The sequence below is a fragment of the Gracilinanus agilis genome, chromosome 1 (genome assembly GCF_016433145.1).
Source record: "Gracilinanus agilis isolate LMUSP501 chromosome 1, AgileGrace, whole genome shotgun sequence".
Classification (NCBI taxonomy): domain Eukaryota; kingdom Metazoa; phylum Chordata; class Mammalia; order Didelphimorphia; family Didelphidae; genus Gracilinanus; species Gracilinanus agilis.
Window position 1 is genome coordinate 739,836,445 of NC_058130.1, and position 25,501 is coordinate 739,861,945.

A 25,501-nucleotide genomic window follows, 5' to 3' on the forward strand; every position below is an offset into this window, starting at 1 on the left:
CACACACAGAGTATTTCCTATACAAAGGACAGTCTCCCAACTTCTAACTGGTTTATAAATGATACATTATATTATTTGTGCTGCTTGTGAGATTTAATTCTAATAAGAAACAAAAAGCACCAGACTGACTAACCTAAACCATGCATGCACACGCACACATGTATATGAGTCAAACTGTTTTTCCTACAGCAAAGAACTAGGCATGCCCTATGGGCTGTAAACATTTGCTTCTTTTTCTTAAGCAACAAGGAAACAGTGTATTTTGATAATTTTTGACTTTTTTTGCCATATGAAATTCTCAGTAAAAAGGGATTCCTGATTTAACAACCGTTCTGGTGAAGGTAAAAACAATAAAATGAGGCTCTCATCTTGACAGATTGGGATGGTGGTGGTGAATTGTATCCTTTGACAATAATGATTTAATGGTTGTAACACCGACACACGACAAATACTTGGCCTCAGAATGTCTCATGTCTTTTGGGCCATTCCTGCCCGTCCTGAGTGGGTCTTCCAGTCTGCTGCCGCTGCCACCACTGCTACAAGGATGGCATGCCTCACAGGCACCACCATGCAATGCTCACTTGTCAGGTTACTTTAAAAAGATCTTACTGAAGTGTAAAGCTCTACAAAATAAAAAATCACACCAGTACCTGATGCAGAGATAGCCAACTCCCCTCCAAGAGGGAACTTAAAAAATGCCCTGAAAACATTAATGTTCAGTATTTGAGGTCTTAAAAATTTTTTTGTTTTGACATACAAATATCCAAGACTTTCAGCACTTGAAGGCTTAGTTCTTGAAGCGTGTTTGTTCACAAATGTGATTGAATTTCCTGCAAAGAGAAACATTTTCAAATTATAGAAGATGTCACACACTGAATCAGATCAACTCTGAAAGCCCACAGATGTCACAGAACTACAGCTGGCTGGGTAAGGTCCAAGGAAACCTTTCTCCTATGGCGTCTAGAGCTGAGGACCTATTAGTTCAAGTTTCCAGAAGCTTCCTAGTGGTATCTGTGGACAGAAACCAGCAATAATTAATCCAGATTCTCTAGCAATCACTTATCTGGATTCTGCCCCTTTAAGAATTAAGATAAACAAATTCTGCCCATGGCTTTTCCAGCAAGATGCAAAGGACAAGGAATGACACAAACAGGGTGGGTAGAGTGGGGGAAATGAGGGCTTGAAGAAAGAGGAGAGCTCTCTGTTCAAATCACCAACCTGACAACCCAAAGCTTTTGCCCACTTCTCTCCCTAGTCTTAAAGCCTGACCACCACAGAGATGTGCTTATATATAAAAACAGATGTGATCCTCAAAACACTAGATCCTACTGAAAAATGTGGAAAGCAAACTGTATTTGTTCCATTGACCTCTACTACAATTTCAGAGATCAAACAGATAATTCCTGCTCCTTCTACTTTGTGCTGAGAAGACAAGAGGTTCTCTAAGCCCTTCCCGAGCTGTTTCAAGCTGAAAGGCCAAGGTAGCCACCCATTTCTGCAAGTTCCTACTCTTTCTGTGCTTAGTGTCAAAGATGAAAATTCCATTGTATAACCAAGTCAGGGAAAATATCTGAAATTAGGTCAGCAATCATGGTGAATTTCTGTTAAGCAGCCTAGACTTGGTTTCAAGTTGAAAGCATTTCCCTTAGTATTAGTTGGTCAGAGGCAGCTAGGCAGCACAATGGATAGAGCTGTAGGCCTGAAGTCAGGAGGACCTGGGCTCAAATCTGGCCTCAAACCCTAGACAAGTCATTTAACTCTATCTGAAAGAAAGGGTTAAAAAATTTTATATAACACACACACACACACACACACACACACACACACACACACACACACACACACATATATACATATACATATATGTATATATGTAAAAGATGGTCATACATGAAAACTTGTCAAAAATATTTCTTCAGCAACTCTGTGGAAAGGTAAGTGAAATTCTAGATAGGGAGACATGTACTTTTTCTACTGATCTTTGTTCAGTTTTACTAAAATCGTTATACAGCTCATCTTTTCTTTGTCTAATAAATGGTACTTCCCAGAGTTGACCCCAAATTCTGTATTTCAGAAAACAAATGCTTACCTGTCTCTGAAAGTCAGCAATCATGCACTTAGAACAACTACTTTACACACATATTCCATTAAAACATGGACTCTGTCACTCACATTGCATGGTGTGCTTTAACCTGAGTCCGGCAGTTGCGCCCCCAATAGCAATCAGGACGAGAAGTTACAGTCCCTGCAAAAGAGGCCAAAGAGTCTGCTTTAATGCTGCTGTACAGCAGAGTGGGGCTTTCTGAGGAACATCAGCACTAGTACCAACTTGGTTCCTAGCTTCTAAGGCAACTTCATCAAATTGTTGTGAAAACATTTCACCAAGCCCCAATAAAAGAAATGAAGCCATCTCATCTCCAACAAGATGTCCTTATTGAAAAACACTATTAGCACAGTGGATAGAGCGCCAAGCCTTGAGTTGGGAGGACCTGATTCAAATCTGGCCTCAGGTGCTGTGACCCCGAGCAAGTCACAACCCCATTTGCCTAATATTTATTGCTCTCCCGCCTTTGATTCAAAGACAGAAGGTACAGTTTTTAAAAGAAAAAATGAGAAATGCTATTTTTACTAGTATTGATACAGAGGAAGTCTTTTACATGACTCTGGAAGAAGCTGTCATTAAAGCAAGAGAGGTCAAATATTTTTATCCCCAGAGCTGTAAGCTTTTTCTTATAATTGACTTTGTCCTGGTTCCAGTACAGCCCAAAGAGCAAGAACTCTACCTGAGTAACTCTTTTTTAAGTTACCTTCTAGCTTAGAATGAATTCTATGTATTGGTTCCAAGGCAGAAGAGGGGAAAGGTCTAAGCAATGGGGGTTAAGTGACTTGCCCAGAGTCACAAAGCTAGATAGAGTCAGAGGCAAATTTGAACCCAAGACCTCCCATCTCCTTGGCCTGTCTCTCAATGTTCTGAGCCACCCGACTGCCTCCAAGTAGCTCTTAAAAAGAAAACAAGTACCTTCTATTGCATGAAGGCAATTTTCCTCACCTGGTAATTCTGAAGCAGGGATATTCTGTCTGTACTGATATGTAAGCTCTCGAAAGTTGCGTAGGCCACAACAATAACACAGCACAGTGTTTCCAGTAATTCTGTAATCTAGAAAAGAAAACCTTGTAAACAACATGAAGATACAACCTTCAAGCAATGTGCTGTTTCACCAAGCATCAGTCATCTTACTTACTGGCAAGTCACAAATAACATTGATTCAATGTCACTGATACACTAAAGCCTCAAGAATATGTAGTCAGGCATCACAGTGGAGGAAGCACTAGGCCTGGAATCAGGAGACCCAGTTCAAATTCAGCCTTAGGCACTTATTAGCTGTGGGACTCAGAGGAAGTGACTGCATCTCCCCTAGCCTATTTCCTCATCTCTAAAATGAGGATAACAATAGCACCCACCTCTCCATGGTTCTTGTTAAGATCGAATGAGATAATATCTGTAAAGCCCTTTACAAAGTTTAAAACTCTATATAAAAACTAGCTTTTATTATTTGAAAAAAGCTGTTTTCAGTGACGATAATAATAATACCTAACATTTATATAGTGCTTACTATGTGCTAGTGGTTGTTTAGTTGTTTCACTTGTGTCTGACATTTTGTGACCCCATTTGGGGACTTCTTGGCAAAGACACTGGAGTGGTTTGCCATTTCCTTCTCCAGCTCATTTTGCATATGAGGGAACTGAAGTCAACAGGATTAAGTGACTTGCCCAAAGTCACAGTTAATAAGTGTCTGTGGCCAAATTTGAACTCAGGAAGGTAAGTCTTCCTGACTTTAGGACTGGCACTCCATTCACTGTGCCACCTAGCTGCCCCTGCTGCTTCTGGTCTCTTCCTACTCTAATCCATCTCCATGCGGCTGCCAAAGTGATGTTACTGAAGCAAAAGTGAGACCTTCCTTATTACAGCACCCTCCTTAAAAACTGCTGTGGCTCCCAGTAGTTCTCCAAACAAATACAAACTCTTCAGTTTAGCACTGAAGGCCCTTCCTGATTGAGAAGTCTTATATGTCCCTACAAGTTGGACATGCTGCTCTGTCTGCTCACCCTTGCACCCCTTCCCCCTCTTTGCTCTTCCACACCCAGAAGGGTCTCTGGGCAGATCTCTGACTCCTGAACTGCTTCCTTCAAGAGTGCCCCCATGAAGGCCGTCCCTGTCCCCCAGTCAGTAGAGCTCTCCCCAGTAGTTACCTGTATTTGTATGTCTTGAGTACAGACCTCGGCATGAAGACTGATATTCTGCCGGCTCTTCCTCCAGAGCATAAGTTCCTTAAGGTAGGCCTGTTTCATTTTTGTCTTTGTACCCCAGCCCAAGCACAATGGCTGGTACATAATATCATATTAGCTAACACTTAGATCAGTAATTCCCAAAGTGGGCGCCACCGCCCCTTGGTGGATGCTGCAGCGATCCAGGGGGACACGGATGGCCACATTTTTTTTGTATTACATTCTATTCTGAGTTCAATAAATAGTTTCATAATTTCCAGGGGCGCTAAGTAATATTTTTTCTGGAAAGGGGCGGTAGGCTGAAAAAGTCTGGGAACCACTGACTTAAGATTATACTCACTGTGCTAAATGCTTTATAATTATGATCTCATTTGATCCTCAAACAACTCTGGGAAGTAGGCGCTATTAATATCCCCATTCTACAAATGAGGGAAAGTCAAACAGAAGTTAAGTGACTTGCCTGGAGTCATACAGCCATTAAGTACCTGAAACTGGAAAGATCAGATCTTTCTCACTCTAGGCCCAATGCTCTATCCACTGCATAACCTAATTGCCTTCAACTAGTGGGCACTTCAAATATACATGACGACTGATTGATAAGGAGGAATGATAGATGGAGATGATTCTTGCTGCCTACCCTTATGGCACAACCTAGTTAGCCAGGCTTGGGGATCCAACAGAATAGGGATCAGACTGTTTTGGTATGTGCCCTTACATGGCTAATCTGGCCCGATGACTTCTTGTGTGGTCTCTTTCCCTGAAGAACAGTGTACCCTAGAATGAAACTCTTCAGCTTTTCTGCAATCACTCTCTCTCCCTGTAATCCTGCTCTGCAGAAGCACATCCCAGGGTTTTCCCTGATAGGGAGGAAGGTCCTGACATGGGCTGGAAAACAATTTACTTAAGATTTTTAAATATTCCTGGAGATAGTCCTACCCACTGGGAACTCATTCTGCCAAGATTTACAAAGGCTGTATTTAGAAAAAGGCTGTATTTAGAACATTTAGAAAACATCGGAAGCCAGCCCAGATATATACCTGATTGCACCAAATGTGATAGAATGCTACCATGCCTTGTGAGAGGAAACGAGCACTGAAGTCAGGGGATTCTCTGAACATTCACTGTCCTTCCTCCTGGAAGCAAGTGTCTAACATGGTACAAGAATGAGAAGCTCACCTGACAAGAGAAAGAGACCCCTCTGAAGAGCCAGTAGACTTTCATTTAACATGTTCTTCCATGTCAAGTTCCTGGATGCTAGGTAATTCTGTAGGGAAGGGAAAAAAGCCTGTTACATATCACATAAAGAAAGAGAAGAAGGGAGAAAGGAAGAGAGAAGGGAAGGAAGGGAGGGAGGGGAAAAAAGAGCTAAAGTGACTCGAGTTGGATGGCTCCAAAACTAAGCATTGTACTGTGTCCATTATAACCACAGTCAGAGCTATAGCCATGATGGGAATGGACCAATCTAACCAACCAAAGGCTGAGACCACTAATGCTAATGACAGGAATTTTGTTGGCCAAAGCTATAGCTCAGTATGTCTACAGGAGAACATTCCATGGGACAGAGAGATAAGAGGCAAAGTGAACCTCGTTTTCTGGCAGCTTGGGTTGAGATCTGTCTCCATCTGGGATTCCTGCTTGAGGCCAGAGCCAAGACTGACATTTAGAAAGCTCAGGGATTTGCTGGTTCTTCTGAGCCCCAAATGAAGATTTTATATTATTCTTTAGTCAAATGAACTATTTGTGCTAAAAAGGGTGCCAAATAGTCCTCAATAATTAGCGCTAGGCCTGAAGTCAGGAAGTCCTGGATGAGAACCCTGCCTCAAACACAACTGCTAAATGACCCCAGCTAACTATATTTCTCTCCGGTTCAGCTTTATTTGTAAAATGGACATTAGCAATTCTTATGCCACCATCTCAATGACACCCTCTTAATAATTTACATTATTTTTACATAATTTGCATTATTATTACATAATAAACAGCAATAGAGATCTCTAGTACAAGCTGTATAACTAACACATCCTTTATTAGAAAGCTATCAGATCTCACATGCTTCCTTTGGAAAAACAAGATGTTATATTATTGATCAGTGATTGATAACTCTTTGCCTTTAATAGGTACCTGGCAGGATAAGTGTGCCTTTGGCCTCTAAAGAATATACTGATGAATCCTTAGGGAGTCAAGATTGTCATATTAAAATTCAACATTTCTGCCAGGAATGAGAGCTCTGAATTGGCTTTGTGGGAAACTACCTCCACATTCTAATGCACCACAGTTCTTAATTCAGATCAAGGGCACAAAACTGAAGTCTGGCTTCTGATGGCATTTACTTGTTAGTAAAAACAAATGGTTACAAATTTAACAAAGACATTCTTGGGTGGCAAGTTGAGAAGGGGCATAGGTGCTAAAGAAGCAACAGGTCTACATATAGCTGTAAATATAACAATCAATTTAGAGTGTCTTTCTATGTTTGCTTTTCTTTGATGGTGACTACTAAATATTTTTATTTTTCACATCATGTTGTTCTTATAAACTATGTTTAAAACAAAGTAATACCTTTAGGATATCCGATTCATAGTTGTTGTTGTTTAGTACACCATCTAAACATTTTTCACCAAGATTTATTTCTGTTGAGAGGGGAGAAAACATATTATGAAATATCTTATTATTATTACTCAGCTAGATAGAAGAGAAGCGATTACCCAACCATTGTGGACAGAATAGTCACAGGATAAAAATGAAGCTAAGTACATAATGGAAACAAGAGACTTCCCTGACACTCTCACTCTACCATGTGAGCCCTTCCAGGCCCTTCATAAACTCCTCTGAGGCTGTGAAGGTCTGAAAAGTATCATGCATTTATGTTTAGTTCTAGGGTCACTTTTTTCCTCTTGAAACAAGTGGAGCCCATTTTAATCTAAACTTAATGATTTCCTAAATGGCAAACCCCACACTGGCTAACTTCTGATAAATCTGTTATTCTCACAGATGACTTCAACATAAAGAGTTTTTTATTTGTCAGTGTGGTCTCAGCAGATGATCTGGAGAATTGCCATGACTCATGCCAAGTCATGAGCTGGCTATAAGCCTCTCTGAACCTCTAGGTTGGATTCTTGTCCCTGGAATGGTGCCAGAAGAAGCCTTTCTGCCTTCTAAGGACCTGCCCATGTCTGTGCTTAGCAGAAATAAGGCCTTCAAAAATCCAGGATTGTTACCATACCACAACAAGGCATGGTATCAGCAGAGACAGTGTAATAGGTCAAAGAGATGAAGATGGGAGCCTAACTTGTCAGCAAATGCAAATTTCCCCTTTTCTTGCCACCTGTGATGATGTCATAGAAGATCACTCTTTCTCTGGCTCCTTTTGTCCCATCCCCCTTGCACAAATCCCATCCTTACATCTCCTGACTTCAATCCTACCTTCTATGGGAGGCCTTGCCCACCCCTCTCCATTCTAGTGCCTTCCCTGTGCTGAATGTCTCTCATAATCCTGGTTGTGGCATGTTTACACAAGTTCTCTGTATGGTGTCTCCCTCTTTGGACTAGGAGCTCGTTGAGGACAGGAACTGCATCTGGCCTTTTTTTGTACCTGCAGTGCTTAGTGGGTATTAATAAATGTGTACAAATTGACTGATACCCTCAGCTCACAGAGAAAATACAAAAGGAGGGCCTGCATAGCTGTCATTACCGCAGAATGGTGCCAGGCAGCCCGAGCAGCCTGTCCGAGTACAGCCCCAGTAGAGGTGGCAGAAGGGCTGTGAGCACACAGCACCTGCAGACACAAAGGGAAAACACATCAGATGCCCTGCGAGCTCAGTCCTGAAGCCAGCAACAAGCCTGGGCAGGCTGTGGAAACCAGACCCACCCAGGGAGGCCCTGGATGATGCTTACATGATGCCCAAGAACTGGCCTTTAGGTAAAGGCTGAAGGGAAGCTCAGATCCCTCCTCCCAAGCCCCTTCCCCTAGATTGACAAGCAGCCTCACTTACACTGTTGTGGGGCGACAATGTGCGGGTTCTGCTCCCGCTCAGCTCTTCGGTCCGGCATGGGCTGGAAACAGCAAGTACATATGGCGTGACTTCCTTGGGAGGGGCACACGTAGTCCTGGGCGGCTGGATCACACAGAGTCAGGGTTGAGCACAAAGGCCCGCTGAAGCCCGAGGCAGCGCTGTCCTTGGACCATACGCCTGCCCTTTTCCACCTCCCTGCCTCTGCTGCTTCCCATCATTTGTCCTCCCTCCCCATCCTGTTACACACCTATGGACATTCCTCTCCTTCAAGGTACCAGTGACTGCTGGTGCTTCTTGGTGTCCTCCATATCTGGACATGCCCTTTCCCTCCCCATAGCCTTTCCAACAGCTTAGACCTCTCCTGTGGCCATATCACAAACCAATCTGCATTCAGGAGCTGACAACTGACTTATTTTCCTTACAGACTGTTAGCTTCTTGAGTGTAGCAATCGTGGCTTATTCATCTCTGTCCCCTAGCACTCAACGCCATTCCTTGTATACAAGGGCTTCATGAATGCTCACTGAACTCAGGGTCTAGAAATCTGATTTTCATCACCTAAATATCAGGAGTTATTCTCCTGGTATACATAAAGGAACGAATGGGCTCAAATATTAAGTTACAAGCCAAGAAAACAAATTACGTATGGTTATTCCTACCAAGGTACAAGATACTTTTTTCTTTCAATGTGGAAAATGACCTGCGTAACTGACAAACATCATAATGGATCAGAGAACTTGACTTCATTCTAAAAATATCTGAACACACATTGTGCCCCCCACAGCCCTGTCTTAGGCATTGCTGCATATACAAAAGCAAGTAAGAAAACATTCAGTGGCCTGCATAAATGTCTGTCCTGCCATGGGCCTTGACCTACTCATTTTTCACCTAGGCTCAAAGTGCAGGATCATCTCCCTCCTGGTAGAGAGAGAAACAGGCTCACAGTGCCTTTCCACTTTCCAGCTACCAGGCAGAATGAAACATTCCTTTTTAAAAAATGGAAGTGTTTCAATGTGAAAACAAAGAAACAGTCAAATGAAGAAGCAGAGGAGCATTCTGACATGTATCAGAAGACTGGATGTGAGGAAGAGAAAAGGAATAAGGACCCCAAGACTGAACATTCAGATCTAAGGAAAACCCAGGAGGTCCTGTCTGAAGAAGGGGAGCTATGTCTCCTCGAAGGAATGAAGACACAGGTTTTCATCGCAGGTGCTGTTGTCATTAAGATTCAGAAGAAAACATTAGTGGTGGTCCTAAGTGCCAGGAGCACCCCGCAGAAGAACAAGGTCCCATCAAGTCAGTGCAGTTGACACAGTCATGCACTGATCCCTATGGCCTGAAAATTGGGCCACAGGATGGATGGAAAACCCAATCAAACCCCTCTGTGTGATTCCCTTCTGATCAACACTTTTTATTATTTAAAGTATTATAATCTATATCTTTAGAAAGCCCCAAGTCTTATAGAAATACCCTAATTACTCTATAATAAACCAGCATTTAAGGAGTTAATAGTTCATTCCCTTAGCAAAAAATAGCAGAAGCTGCTTTAATCTTTTTCTCTCTCTGTCTCAAAAGTCTGAAGGACATAGCATGGTAAACCAAAACAATATACTCTCACTTTCTCATGATGAACTTAACCCCAGGAACTTAAATGCTCTCACACTTAAACTAACTTTTGAAATATGTTGAAGGTTTGTTATCAAAATAATAATTGGATAACCTAAAGTTTTGGTAGCCTGGAATTCTGTTTAGACTAAAATGTAAATTGTACTCTGCTTGCCAGCTTCTCTGTAGCCTTGATGCTCTGCTTAGAAAAAAATTGTAGTTGTGCCAGCATCTGGGAACTTGGGAACTTGAGAAAAAAAGTGTATAAAATAAATATGTAACAGGAAGTTCTCACACAGAACAGCTTCCACAAATCCATTTTGTCTCCGACTCTCTCTTTCTTTCTCGGCTAAACCATCACACTTCCCAGGATATTTGGAGCTGTTGGGGGAGGCCCCCAACACCTAAGATAGCTATTTGTCAATCAGAGAAAAAAAGAGAGCTGTTGTCTTCCTGGGCTGTACATCTGAGATATGACAGAGAACCACAAAAACTTGTCCAGTCACATGAGCTCTCTTTGGTAATCTTGCCAGAAGGACCCTAGAAGGCTCTGCTGATGAAGATGTGTCTTGACCAAGAAATGAAAGACCTTAGGAGTCTAACTGGAGTCTTCAAGACTATTGCCAGAAGAAGACAGTTTCTTTAAAAACAAAAGAAAAAACACATTTAGGAAGGGAACAGTTGGTTGAAAAGATAGTTTCTGAGAATAAGATATAAATTACTTGATCACAGCTTTAAAGGAGTGATGGACTCTTGGCCAGGGACAAAGTAAATCTTACAAGGGCTGGTAAGAATGTGAAGGAACCAAGAAGGCAGAAATGGAATGGCCACTGAAATGGAAATGATGGGAACCTCTGAAAGAAAGCAATGTCCATTCTATCTGAGAATTTGTGGTAGGAAAGTTGTGAAAAACTGAGCACAGCCTGACATATTGCCTAGATTTTAGCAAGGCTCTACATAAGTTAAAGCTGGTGAGGAAAGGTAACAATAGCAGCGTATTTTAGGCTCTCTTGGGAGAAAAGATCAAAGAAAGGTCTACAGCAGAAGAGGAAGGGAAGGGAGAAGTGCTTACCTTGAATTTTGCTTTTGTTTGCTTGCCAGAGAGAATGATAACTGGACTAGAAAGAAATGGAAATGAATAATGGGAAGATGAGGCCCAAGATAAGCAGGGAGACTGTAAGTGAGGCCTAGATACCTTTGATGAGTTCAGGTCACTAAGACACTCTGTGTAAGGAAAGAATTGGAAGGTGCAACTACTGAGTGACTGTTAGTAACCTATGGAAGAGCATAGAGAACAGAAGAGGTACTATAGAGGTGGAGAAAGGCAAATGTCCTGACTCTGATTCCTTGTAAAATTCTGGAATGTCTAAAGAACATCTACCTAAAAAAGGAAAGGGAACTCTATTTACATGGGGGAAAGGACCTCTAATTGATGACTCCCAGAGCTGTGAGAAAGCCAGTGTTAATACAACACACTTCCTCACAGGAAGACCTGAGACTTTCAGCCAGATGTGTGTGCCTCACTTACGTAACAGACATTTCTGAAGAAGCTCAGCTCTGGTTTCCCAACAGAAAGTGAGCAAGAAGACAGCTGTGCCTAGAGGCTAGAGCTGCTGTCTAGGCTACTCCTAGGTGTATTTGGGCTCATCTTCCCAACTGTTTCAAGTGAGTGTGTTCGAGAGTCTTGTCCTCAGCCTTCTCTTCTCTATCTCAGTGGTCTCCTCTACTCAGCTATCATTATATCTGCATCAACTTTGTAAAGGACTCTGATCCTTCCTTCTCATCCAAGTTTCAGCTCTGCCCATAGTTCAATTCTACCAGGATATCTATTAGCAACTCAAAAACTCAGCAAGTCCAAAATGGAGTTTATTATCCTGCCCACTCTTGCAAAGATAGCCTCTTCAGATTTCTTCACTTTATCCTATTTATAGTTCTTTTCTTTTTGAAACGATTCTCTTTTGCTGACCCCTCCGCCTCTCCCTCAGGCCCTTCCACTAGCACTGGTCACCTCACTGGGTGGGGGGCCTTCATGATCACCCATCTCTAGGCATATGTGTTGACCTGCACTTCTGCAATTGGCTTTCCAATAGAGCTCCCTATTTGTGACAAGAGCTTTGTCCAGCTGCCAGATTCATTTTATCAACATGCCTGTTAGTCCCCAAACCCTTCCATAGCTCCCTGCTGTCAATGGAGCCAGGTTTATCCTCCTTATCCTCCTGCTTCAGGCCCTCCACATATTCATCTTATCTCATGGGGCTCCCCTTACACATGATCTCAGCTTTGCCCAAACTGGACTACTTACCATCCCTGCACAGAACGGCACAGTGGAAAGAGTGCTGGACTTGGAGTCAGCAGAGACTTGGACTCGAATCCCGCCTCTGATATTTACTAGCTGTATGACTGTGGGCAAGTCATTTAACCTCTCTGAGCCTCAGTTTCCTCATCTGTAAAATGGGGATAATAACACCTGTAGTAGCTGCCTCACAGGACTCTCATGAGGATCAAATGAGATAATGTATTAACTGTTAACCTTAAATTGCTTTAATAAATGCCATTTATCAGTACTACTATTACTATGACTTTGTGCCCTGGATTTCCTACTACTATCCCTTTGTTCAAGCCGATTCCAAGTCTAGAATGCCCTCTGGCTGCAATGGCTGAAGGCCCCTTCTTCCTGAAGCTGCTGTTGCTGGCCCCTGAGCAAGAAGCCCTTCACTCCCTACAGTCCCTGCCTCTCCTCACCTTTCTTTGTACCTTTCTCATACACTTAACAACACAGTTATCCTGAGGTGTCCCATGCCCCTTTGGACTGTCTATACAGGCAGGAGCCACATCTCTCCCCCAGGGCCCAGCTCAGTGCTCTCTATGCTGCAAGTACTAAATGTCTGTTGAATTGAACTGAATTCTGATTGGTGTTTCCCAAACTCCTTTGAAATCCACTCCTATATTTTCCCCAAGGACAGATGTTGGAGGAAAAGGGATTGGGCAAGAAATGATTAAAATTTTTACTTCACCACAAGACAAATAATTACTTTAGAATTAAAGAGAGCTATTCAGAAACTTCTTTATGTGTTTTATTAACTAGTCACCTAAGCATTTATTATTATTTTATATCATAATAAAAATTATTATATGATATTATAATATTATAATTTATCCTGATGACCTGAACTCTTTCCCTGAACCATCTATCATAACCCTTCTTTTTCCAGGGGATTCTAATGAAGGGAAGAAGAGGGTGTTCCTTCTTATTGAGTCTAAAGATTGACACCCAGAAGGGTGAAAAATGGGTCTGGTGGCAGTTGCCTATTATTCCTCTTACCCCCACCCAAAGGGATGCTTTGGGATTAAAACAGTACCATTGGCTTTGGATTTATTTTGAGTTTAAAGCCCAAAGCAGATCAGAAACAGCAGGCTGGAAGAAATGTGGAGGGACTACCATAGAAATCACATCGCACATCAAAGGTAGTGAGGAATGACAGTGACAACCAGAAGGAAGCAGAAACAAATCCAGCATTGGGTTAAGTCATCAAGAGTTGGTTAAATTAGACTATAGGATTTAGGGCTAGGATATCCTCTTTATGAAGGCAAAGAAGTATAAAATATATTTTAGAAGGCTTTCATTAAAAGTATTAAACTAAACAAAGTTTTAAAATTTTAAAGGGAAAATGTTATTTATCTGGAAAATTCACTTCTATGGAATACCATATTCCCTGACTCTAATAGCTTACTTTTCTGAAATGCTTCCTGAACAACTCTATGAGGCAATCACTTCCAGTATAATTATCTCCATTTTACAGATGAGAAAACCAAAGCTCCAAAGGACAAAATGACTTGGCCACGTTCACACAGCTGACAAATGACCGAGCAGGGACTCAAACCAAATTCTGTGATTCCAAATCCAGCCCTCTTCTTGCTGCCCCACAACACACACAATGAGATGCTCTGCCTCTGGGCAGTAGCAGCATGTCCCAAGGTTCAGGGAAGTCCTCTGATATCACTTACCTATGGGAAAGCTGGTAGATGTGGACGGGGCGTCCCCGGGGACCTCGAAGGCTCCTCCTTCCCTTGAGGGCAGTGGAGAGGGGACAGGCTGTACGGCCTGCCTCCTATACCCGGGGCACTGTCGACACACGATGTATGGCTGGCTGAAAGACAAACGTGTTCAGGCCAGTGTAAGTCCCCACTCAAAGACAATGGTCACCTCGGGGGAGAAGGGAGGACATGTAGACAAAGAAGCCTAAAACAACCCTGACATCAGTTGTGCTTCGCCTCCTATCTGGTCTGCTCATGACAAGTCTGCTAAGCCCAGAATGGAGATGTGGGAAGAGCTCCCGTGGGTCAGTGGAAAAGCACTGCCTAGACAATCAGAAGTTCAGGGTTGAAATCCTGCCTTTGTGACCCTGGGCCAATCTCCATCATCTCCATAGACCTCAGCTTCTGTTTTTGTAAAATGAGGTTGAACCCAAAGGCCTGTGCTCGCTGCTGGTGCTGCAGCCCCTACCTTCCTAATTGTTTGTTCTCTTTCTCTTTTGCTGGCTCTTCATCCACACCAGACCTGCCAGTGGTGATGTTCTCTCAGGCTCTGTTCTTGGCCTCTCCTCTTCTCCCTTTGCATGACTTCCCCCCGAAATCTCATCAGCTTCCATGGATTTTATGCCCATCCCTCTGACAACTTAGACTCAACCTCTCCCACACTGAATGCACTCTGCTACCCAATTCTTGCCTTCTCTTTTCCCAGCACATCCTTCTCCTCCAGGTTTATTAACCTATAGGGTGCCCTCAACTATTCCCTCTTCTTTTTCCTCATTATCAAATCATTTGCTCAGAACTGTTATTTCTCCTTTTGGAACATCTCTCATCTACTCTGACACTCTTGCCAGCCTGGAGCAGGCCTTCATCAACTCCCATCTGGACTACTGTTACAATTAAAAATGATAAAGACTGATATAATAAGAGAAATTAGTAGTTTAATTAAGGCCATGCTGATAGGGATAAAATCATTAGACCACGCGCCTGTAAGAATTCACATTGCCTCAGCCATTTTTACCTTTCGTATCTTCCCACACCTGGTAGCTAAGAGGACAACTTCCTCCTGACCCAGGAGACTTATCCCCTCTCTTACATCATCATACTTCCTGTTTGCCATGAGGAATCATGGGAAATGAAGTTTCAAAGTCTCCCACATGTCCATAGGGAGTCTGCTATACATTTCCCTGAATTTAAAACAAACACTACTGCACTAGCCTGCTGGTCCCTCCAGTCCTTCCCTGCACGCAGATGCCAGACTGGTCTTCCCAAAGTGCAGCCCTGGTGACATCACTCCAGCGAAGAGTTGAGATCTCTACTAGCTGGCCGAGTATTGCCCCAACAAGCCCCAAAACTTTAAAACAAATGCAAAGTCTGATACCAGGGGAGGTTTCTTTGTCACTGGAGGTTTCTAACAAAGGCAGAATGACTAGCTGCCAGGGGTGCTGAAAGGGGAATCTGCAAAAGGTGGGAAGCTGGACTGGAGAATTAATCTCAAAAGTCTCTTCCAACACTGATACTATTATAAGGCAAAAAGGGGATAAGAATTTTTTGTGAAAAAGTAAAAGCATGTCAAAGCAAGCCACAACCCCCAATGACTGCAGGCCAGCAGTGAGGAGGATCCTAAAGTCCAAAAGAAAGAGCCTAAAGGTGAGCTTCTACCATGTCCCAGCAGGAGAGTTACCTGATATCTGAGGACTCACTGTCCACATCAGACAGCTCCAGCAGGTCCTCAGAACTTCCCTCTTCATCAGAAAAGGACCTTCTGACTTTGGGCTGGAGCATGTCTTGGGTGATTTTATTCCTGGCGTCCATGCTACGCATGTCTTCTTCATTACGGCACTTTTCTAGGGTTCAAAAGAAGAAAGTGGTGTAAGCACAGAAACAAACCATGGAATGGGTCTGAGCACCAAGGGCCCAGGCCTCTCTTAGTTTATTGGTTCCTGAGGACAGTGCCATGCACTTGCCTGGGTGCTGGATAAGGTAGGCCTCAACAAGGTTGTTCAGGATGTGGTTTTTGCATATACGTTCAACTGGACACCGGCATGTGGGGCACAGAGAAGACCGTTCCATCCAGCCAGAATAGCAAGCGGCACAGAAGGTGTGCATGCAGGGCTGCAGACTGAACACAAACATGATATAGCCCCTTCATCATGGGGGTCTGCCACCCTGGAAGGGGGCTCTCTCCTACCTTCTGATTACAGTGCAGGAAAGTAGAAAACATATTGGTTTCAAGTTCAAATCTTAGCACTCCTATATACTAAATATATGGCTCTGGACAAGTCCTTTCACAAATCAATGCCTTAGTCCATACAGCAAAGGGGTTGGACTGTCCCATCTCCAAGTGACTGCTTGGCTCTGATCCTGTCAACCTCCTGGGACTATCTATTCCTCCCTCAGACTGCTAGGAGAAAGGTCACCACAACCAGACAGCACCACAAAAATGGAAACCATTAACAGGGCACACCCACACTCTATTATAGTGAAGAAGGAATGAGTAACAGCTCCCAAAACACCCCCAAATTTCAATCTAACTCTAGACTGTCCCAGTTGCCCCAGGTCCCTCCACATGTCGCCACCACAGCAATAACACACCTCACACAGTCATGCAGTAATTCCTGACAAATAATACAAGTGAGTGTTTCTTCCATTTTGTCTGGTTTCATATTTGCTGCTTTCACTTCCTCAGGAATGGCTCTGCTGTTTTTACACTGATCTGTGACATACAACTGAAGACTCAGATTAGTGTCCCCATCTGCAAACACAGGAATCAAAAGAAGAACAAAAAGGTAAATATGAGAAAACCTTCTTGGTATGCTTTCAGAACTTTGTCATCATCAGGGGTCAGTGGGAGTCTAATTAAAGAGAGGGTCATAGAATGGTTCTGTTTTGATGATCTTAAAAGAATGGAAAAGGAAAAGAGAAATATGGATGATGGGGATGGGGAGGCAAGAAAAAGGGAGAGGAAAAATGGGGGAAATTGTCTATCTCACATATTTGGGGTGTGCAAGTAGAAAGCTATACAACAAGGTGTAGTAGGAAAAACTTGGATCTTACTCTCACGTGAATTGGTCAAAGGAGGGAAGATTACACAAACATATTCACAGCTGGATATAGAAATATATTTTATCCAACAGTGAGAGAGGATAGAAAGGTGTTAAGGGAAGGTAAAGATTAAAAGTGAGGATGGAAGAGGGGTGGGGATTAGTAGTTAGAAGCAAAAGAAAACTCTTATAGAGGAGGAAGGGAAGTAAAGAGAAAGTATTAAGGGAATATAATGGAAGGAAATATACAATTAACAATTGTAACTGAATGTGAATGTGATGAATTCACTTTGAAAACCAAAAAGTGTAGCTGAATGGATTAGAAACCAGCATTGAACAATATGTTGTTGACAAGAAACACTTGAAACAGAGAAAGACACTTTATTACTTTTTAGTGTAAGTAAAAATAGCAGAGGTAGCAATCATGAACTTAGACAAAACAAGAGCCAAAAAAAGAGAGGCCAAATTAAGAGAGAAACAAGGAAATTACATTTTACTGAAAGGAACCACTCCAGTGAATTAATACCAATACTAAACATATCTGCATCAAATGGCATAGCACCTAAATTATTAAAGAAAAAAGTTAAATGAGTTAAAAGAAGAAACAGATAGTACAACTAAACTAGTGAGGGACCACAATTTATAGATATAGATAAATCTAACCAAGAAAGAATTTAAAAACTTAAACAGAATTTTAGAAAGATTAGATTTGACAGATCTTTTATTACATGTGAAGATAAAGGAGTATATATACCTATTTTTTTAACTGTGTAAGGCATCTTATAATAATTAACCATGTATTAGGGCATAAAAAACCTTAACAAATGTAGAACAGCAGAAATACCAAACATATCTTTTTCAGAAGACAATGCAATAAAAATTATACTTAATAAAGGGTCTTTGAAACCCCTTAAAAACTGAGATTGAAAACTCACTGTAAACCAAATAATTTACTATTAAAGAATGGGTAGATCAAAGCAAATAAATCAAATCAAAGAAACTCATTAAAGATATTGATAACAATGAAACTCTACACCAAAATACATACTAAAGCAGTACTAAGGGGAAAATGTATATCTCTAAACATCTTCATCAATAAAAAGGAGAAAGAGCAGATTAATGAATGCATATAATTAACATACTAGAAAAGCAACAAATTTAAAAAACCAATTAAAGAGCAAAATAGAAATCCTGAAAAATGAAAAAGATCAACAAATTTGAAAGCAAAACCAAAACCCCTTCTAAATAAAACTAGAAGCTTGGTTAAAAAAAAAATCAGTCATTAGCTACTACCCTGATTAAGAAAAAAAAAAGAAAAGAAAAACAAATTACCAGTATCAAAAATGAAAAAAGGTGAATTTAATGAAGAAAAAAAAATTAATTATTAGGAATACTACTTAAGATGTATGAAAAGAGGAAGACAAGATCCAACTAAATTCTATGATATAGACATAGTCTTGATAACTAAACCAGGGAGGGTCAAAACAGAGAAAGAAAACTACAGACCAATATTCCCAATGAATATCGATGCAAAAATTTTAAATAGATATCAGTAAGAATATTATAACAACTTATCACATAGATTATAAATCAAGACTGGCTAGATTTATACCAGAAATAGAGGGCTGGTTCAATATTGGAAAAACTAGGAGCATGGAAGAAAATATTGGTCAGATATATGGACGGGGAAAAGTTCATAACCAAGCAGATATAAAGAGTTTTACAAGAGATCAAATAGGTGAGTCTGATTACAAGCAAAATTAAATCCATTAAAATTAGAAGAAAAGAAGGAAACTGGGAAGAAGTTTTTGCAGCAAGTTTCTATTAGAAAAAGTTTCATTTATAAGACCTCTACTAAACCTCTTTATATCTGTTTGATCACGACAAGAAAAATAAGGTCTTTTTGTATAAGAAATATTCCCAGAAGCATCATCACCATCAAGAAAAAACTGGAAACAGACCAAGTGTTCAATGATTTGGGAATGGTCAAGCATATGAATTGATAGAATTATGCCAAAAGAAATGACAGTAAAAAATAGAATAAAGCACCTGGTCATTAGTAGGTACTTGATAAAGGCTTATTGAATTAAATATAAGGAAATATGAGACGACCTGTCAAGTGGCTAAGCAAGATGCAAGCAGAATGAAAATAATATACAAATGGACTGCAATTTTGTAAATGATAATGAAAATAGTAAATAATTAGGACAAAGTCCATAAAAAATAAAGAAAAGAAAATCATTTCCAAAAGAGCCATAAAAGGAAACAGGAGGATTTTTCCCCATCTTGTTTAAGATAAATTGTCTAAGCAGACTGGAATTAATGGGCATTTAGTTTCATAGACACTCTTTTTATCCTTGTTTACATATCTTAATGTATTTGTTGATGGTTAATAAGTCAGTAATAATATAAAAAAGAAATGTGATGGCCTAACCTCCTTTCCTTTTCTTTTGAGCAGGCCCCAAGTCCTCCCAATCCTGAGGTTTGGTCAGAAAAGCTGAGGTTCCCTCTCTGTCCAGGGGAGTTGATAAAAAGTTGGAGGTGTCATCACTTGTGGTAAACTGATATGGATCTTCAGGCGAGATACCTGCACACCTGCCTTCTAGGAGAGAGAACAAATAGAGCAAAATAAATCAGGAAGCATTCTTTTATCTGAACTACTGCACCCCTTGAAGGAAAAGTCCCACTTCAAGTCCAAATGACCTACTATAAAGTGTTTGTTCTGATCTGGCCACATGGAGCCTTCCTTCTGGCAGTAAGGTATTTGTGATCAACTTTCTGACGCTCAGATCAGAGATTGGGATAAGGTTATAGAGATCACCTGGCCCAAATAGGTAGGAAATAAACTGTACTGACATTTGCAGCTCACACACACTAATGAAAACATCAGTTATCAATACCAAATGTAGTCCACATAAGCACACACACCCCAACACACACATAATAATGCTCCTTAGTAGAAATTTACCTACCTTCTGCTAAAACCATCTAAAAGCAAGTCAGAAAAGTAGGATTTCTATTCTCTAATCAAATTTAAAAGCACCACAACAGCTGCATTAGATAACTAGATTCATCAATTCATTTAAGTACTGGTTTCAGTGCATTAACAGACCTAGCTAGAAAGTAAAGGCCCCCAAAGCCGTAGTTTTATCCAAATCACATCGCATCATACCTATTTCCACAGGTACTAGCAATTCTCAAAAATTGGTCCAATGCAAAAACAGAAGGACCAGTGTCAAGTGCTATAATATAAATGATGTGATCATAGACCACATATTATTGGATGAGGTATTTGCTGAAATGAATTTGCTGGAAGAGAGAGAGAGAGAGAGAGAGAGAGAGAGAGAGAGAGAGAGAGAGAGAGTGTGTGTGTGTGACAGAAAGAGACAGAGACAGAGCACTAGGGACAGGGAGAATTAGTACCTCTAGATGCCTACAATTTGTGAACTTGAGGTTTTAGACAGTAACATTTTTCAAATAGTAACATCTTATCAGCAACTTTTGGCTTTAAAAGACCAGACTGATTTGCAAAATGGAACTCAAAGAGGTGCCTGGCATAGTGTCTTAAGGGCACTCAACTTTGAGTTAGAAGATTGGGTTAAGGGGGCAAGCAAGGTGGTTCAGTGAATAGAGTAACAAATCTGGAGTTGAAAGGACCTAGATTCAAATCTTGTTTCAGACACTTTCTAGCTGTGCGACCCTGAGCAAGTCACTTAACCCCCACTGCCTAGCCCTTACTGCTCTTCTGCCTGGGAACCAATACTTTATATTTAGTTCTAAGACAGAAGGTAAAAATTAAAAAAAAAAAAAAGAAGAAGAAGAAGAAGACGACTAGGTTAAAATCCCTGTTTTTTTTTTTTTGTTGTTGTTGTTGTTGTTGTTTTAAAGTATCTGTGAGACCCTGAACTTCTTTTAACTTCTCTTTCCTTATCTGGAAAATAAACAATAGAACTATCCACTTCAGAGGTCTGCTAGGAAGAAAATGTTTTGTTGACCCTCAATGTATAATATAATATAAATATATATATATAAATATAACCACAAGTAATTATTACACCTTGATACTTTAGCATGAGATTGCATTTGATTAAAGCAAGTTTTAGCCATCTCGACTTGGAATTAAGGAGCCTGGGGTATTGCATCTCAGACAAAAGTTATCAGTGTAATCATAGGCAAGTTGTTCAACCTAGTTTTATTCATATAAAATTGAGCTAACATTAGCACTTTATATCATATGGAGACATGCAATGCTCTCCTTGAAACATTATGTTTTTAAGTTGTTGTTGTTATTATTATTATTATTTCTATTAAGGATCAGGCAAATGTGAAAAACCAATTGACATCAGATAGAACAAGAAGCTCCTTTGGTCATTATCGGATTTAACAACAGAACTGCTCTTTAGGTCATTCATCCAATAAGTACTATGTGTCCAAGACCATAAAAAGATCTATGGAGGATGCAAAAGAAGGGGGAAACATGTTCCTTACCTTCTAGAAGCTCAAATCAAGAATAATCCATAAAATCATTAGTAATGTACACAGGAACACATCACTCAGTGAAAGTCAGTGTGGGTTATGTGCTGAGGGGAGAGCCCAATGCCTGGTAGTCAGAGACTCAAAGAGATTGTGATGAGCCAGAAAGGCTCCTCAGTCAAGGACAGTTCATTCTCACCCAAAATATCTATGAGATAAAATAATGCCTCCCCTACAGCCAGTCATAGAGAGTTCTGTTCCTCTGACCTCTCACCTAAAAGGAGACATCCTGGGAACTAGAGTTCTGACAAATAAAGGTTATTTCAAAAGTCTTGGTGCAGTTTTAAGTTTAAAACTTTTTTGGGATTGCTATACATGGACAGAGTCCCTGATCTCAAGAAGCTTAAATTCCAGGAAGATTCTGATTCCCAGAGGGGAAAAAGAAAAGCACATCTTAGAAGACTGGAGGATGGAAATGATGGCTGGGATGGAATCCCAACAATACCTTCAAATGCTCAGAAAAACACCTCATCTGCCTGCATGATAAGAGATGTTAAGAGACCCTAACTGGGTTACTCTTATGAGTGTTGTTCAACATCCATCCCCAAAGCTCACCGCCAGGTTTAGAAGGATGCTCCCGCTCAGCAGTAGCAGACTTCAGGAGAGAGGTAGAGGACGGATTAAAGAGGTCTGATGTAGATGTAGATGGCTGTGGTTCCTCAAAGCAAGACTGATCACTGGGCAAGGATGGCATGACCTGGGTATCATCACTTCCTTCTGAACCTGAGGTATCTTTGGTCACTTTGCACACATTTCCAACAGTAGTCTCTGCAACCAAAGAGCCAGAAGGAACATGTGGGCAGGGCTCGGGGAGAAAGGCTGCTACTTCAGAGAAATGTGAATGTGAAAGAATTCTACCACTATAAGGGTTCCTAGCTTTTTGCCCAGTCTTCTATTTGAGGTTTTACTTACCAATGAAATCTGGAGAAATGCCTGGCCTTGCTTTCAAAGATTCATAGAGATATGCAACATCTAAAAGGAGAAGAAACACTCAGAAAGTATTGGCCAAAGTCTAGAAAAACAATTTTTTGAGGGAAAAAATCAATGATCTTCCTCTTTGCTTTCTACCTCTCCCAAACCTCCTCTGAATTTTTCTATCTAGTAGTTGCTGTAAATTGCTGTATTTGCTGTAAAATTTCAATTTCCAGCAATAAGACTTTCAGAGACTAACCCCAAATCAGCTTTCTGCACTTGATAAAGTCCACGAGATTTGAAGCAAATATCTTATAACATTCCAATTCATCTCAGGCTAAATGAATTCCAAAGAATGAGCCAGGGGTTAGTATGGAAGGAATTAGAATGGGAAAAGAAGGACAGTGGCAAAATTAAAAACACCCATGAATAACGGCCTACTCAAATTGCTGCACAAGGCTAGGCCTTGATGGCAAAAGGAAGGTTTCTATACAATAAAGGTACAGCAAAACGAGTAATTCATCCCTTTTTCCCTTTTCTGTGAGTGATCATTACTTTTCCCATCTCTTGACTACATCCAATTCATTTTCTAAGGGGCTCCCCACTTTCGCCTGACCAGCCCCAACCTAACTCCTACTCGCCCAGACCTCACCAGGCTATGCCCTTCCCAAGCTAAGGGGCTCTGAGCTCACCACTAGTCTTGCCTCTGTGCCCTAGGGAGGACTAGGCCTGCCCTAATATGTGTGTTCTCTCCCCTAATTAGAATATGAGCTCTTTGGTGATTTTTTTATCTATATCTCTAGTGCTTAGTGCACTGTAAGTGCCGGTTAATAAACATCTGTTAGGTGCCTACTCTGTGCCAGGCACCATGCAAAGCCTGGGGATAGAGAGAAAGCCAAAGACAGTCCCAGCTGTTTAATGGCTGAGACAGCACATATGGGCAAACAAGAGACAGGCAGGATAAAGTGCAGATCATCTCTGAGGGAAGGCACTGAGACTAAGGAGAACAGGGAAAGCTTTCTGGCTGAAGGACCATCTTTGGCTGACACTTGAAGTCAAGGAAGCCAGGAGATGGAGAGGACAGGGGAGAGAACTCCAGGCTGGGGGGACAGCCAGAGAAAATGCCTATAGTCAAGAGGGTCCTGTGGAAGGAATAGCCAGGAGACCAGCATTGCTGGATCACAGTGTATGTGAGGAGGAGGCACTATAAGAAGACTAGAAGGGGAAACCGGGGGTCTTGTGATACATGATCAGACTTGCTGCTTAGGAGGTTGGGGCCAACAACTGAGGAAAAGAGGGGCTAGAATAGGGAGAGACTTGGGGCAGGCAGACCCAAGAGAGGAGGGGATGAGGAGAGAGAATAAATGAGCCGCCCAGGGCATCTGGTGTCTGAGCAAGACCCTGAACCAAGGTTTTAAACCAAAAGCTCTTCCTATTTCACATCTGAGTGAAGTAGAACAGAAAGGTTTTTACTTCTTGGTTCTTGTAGGTCACAATTCCTTGAATGCATCTCTGAACCACTTTGGACTGTAATACTATTAATGCATATTTGGCTTGTGGTCCATTAGGATCCCTGAGATCATCTTTGTTTGTACTCAGGCCTAGCCAGTCTTTTCTCATTTAATCTACGTGTTATTGTTCCACATGTCACATCTTGTGCTCATGCCTAGTGGATGACATCTTTTAGGGGAACAATTTACCCAAAGCAATAAGTCACTTCTATATTTTGCACTTATTTTGAAGAGTATGATCAACTCTTGCTACCATTTCCTCTAATTCACAGATCTGATAACTGGGTTCTCCACTTTCTCCAGGGAGTCAGTAAGAGAGTAACAAAAATGGATTGGTGGTCATTGTGGAAAACCACTTAATAGATCTATCAGAGTAAAGTCAAATTATTGTAAACTCCCTTTTGGCTTCAGAGTTCAAGCCTGCCTCCATTTGCCTCTAAGTGGGCTAGTCAAGACCACCTTGCCTAACTCCACGCAGATTACAGAGAATCACAAAATGTCTCATCCGAAAAGGTGAGAAACAAAAACAAGTAAGGAATAGATCCTAAGTCCTCAAGTCACTCACAATCTAGCAGGGTGATAAAATGTACCCAGATAAATGTAACAAATTTCTGAATGCATGAAGTACGCAAAAGGAAGCATCTTTGTGTGATAAAACCTCATGTTGCAAGAAGTCACTTCCAACAAGAGTGATTAGGGAAAATTCCAATGTCATTACATGAAAGGAAATGAAGTTGCTTTAGTTCAGAAATGCTAATAGGGCAGAGGAAGGAGAATGAAGTGATAATTATGACAAACAGGAGCAGCACAAGCAGAGATTGAGGACTCGATAAAGAACAAGTCTCAAGCAGCAATAGCAACAAAAGAATCCTGCAAAGACCAAATACACTGGGCAGGGAAAGATATCTGGAAGGACGAGGCTTTATAAAAAGTCATTAGTGGGCTATAAGATCAAAGAAGAGTTAGAGGCAAAATGAGAGAGTATTTGAAAGTGCTCAGCACCCAGCCTGGTATAGAGTAGGCCCTTAATGAATGCTCATTCCCTTCCCAGCCCTCCCTTTGGAAGTCTGCTGCTCAAATCCCTTCATTTATACAGAGAGGTTGCCCGAGGTCACAAAACAGGGTCCCTGGTGTTGAAGCAGTTCAGGAGCACCCCCATGTTGAAGCAACGCTGTTCACGCCCAGCTATTAACGTGGTTTGACAGTGAGGCCGAGGCTGAACTCACGTCACTCCTTAGTCTCCAGTTTCCACTCTGAGACTGAGGCACCTCTAATACAGGGTCAGCCTTCCAGCTGCATGTCTCCCATGAAGCTCAATGCCCTTACTGTGCTCTGGCTCGTTCTTCCTGTAAACCACGTAGATGACATCCCCAGTCTGTAAAGTATAAGACTGCTTCTTCACAACCTTCAGTTTATTAATTACTGTTCCATTAGTGCTGTAAAGAGAACAAAAATGCAATTAGAAAAACACCAAAAGCCAAAACTAAAGATACACTTAGGTGCTAAAATTTTGTAGCAGAGGCCATTAGCTGGCATTCCTAGTTACACTAGGAAATTGAACCAATATTAATG

General features: G+C 41.3%; 1 protein-coding gene across 1 annotated transcript in view; it reads right to left on the reverse strand.

Annotated features, from left to right (window-relative positions):
- Positions 1 to 269: 269 nt before the first annotated feature.
- Positions 270 to 25,501, reverse strand: part of CHFR (checkpoint with forkhead and ring finger domains) — a 35,519-nt gene continuing 10,287 nt past the window's right edge. The window contains exons 3-17 of the mRNA XM_044658716.1: positions 25,256 to 25,365; positions 22,419 to 22,478; positions 22,062 to 22,274; positions 19,408 to 19,575; positions 16,525 to 16,684; positions 15,897 to 16,051; positions 15,614 to 15,776; positions 13,906 to 14,048; positions 8,277 to 8,399; positions 7,976 to 8,059; positions 6,844 to 6,914; positions 5,464 to 5,551; positions 3,050 to 3,157; positions 2,173 to 2,245; positions 270 to 830 (exon numbers count right to left, since the gene is read on the reverse strand). Coding sequence (XP_044514651.1) covers positions 788 to 830; positions 2,173 to 2,245; positions 3,050 to 3,157; positions 5,464 to 5,551; positions 6,844 to 6,914; positions 7,976 to 8,059; positions 8,277 to 8,399; positions 13,906 to 14,048; positions 15,614 to 15,776; positions 15,897 to 16,051; positions 16,525 to 16,684; positions 19,408 to 19,575; positions 22,062 to 22,274; positions 22,419 to 22,478; positions 25,256 to 25,365 — 1,762 coding nt within the window. The 3' untranslated portion in view covers positions 270 to 787. The remainder of the gene's footprint in view (positions 831 to 2,172; positions 2,246 to 3,049; positions 3,158 to 5,463; positions 5,552 to 6,843; positions 6,915 to 7,975; positions 8,060 to 8,276; positions 8,400 to 13,905; positions 14,049 to 15,613; positions 15,777 to 15,896; positions 16,052 to 16,524; positions 16,685 to 19,407; positions 19,576 to 22,061; positions 22,275 to 22,418; positions 22,479 to 25,255; positions 25,366 to 25,501) is intronic.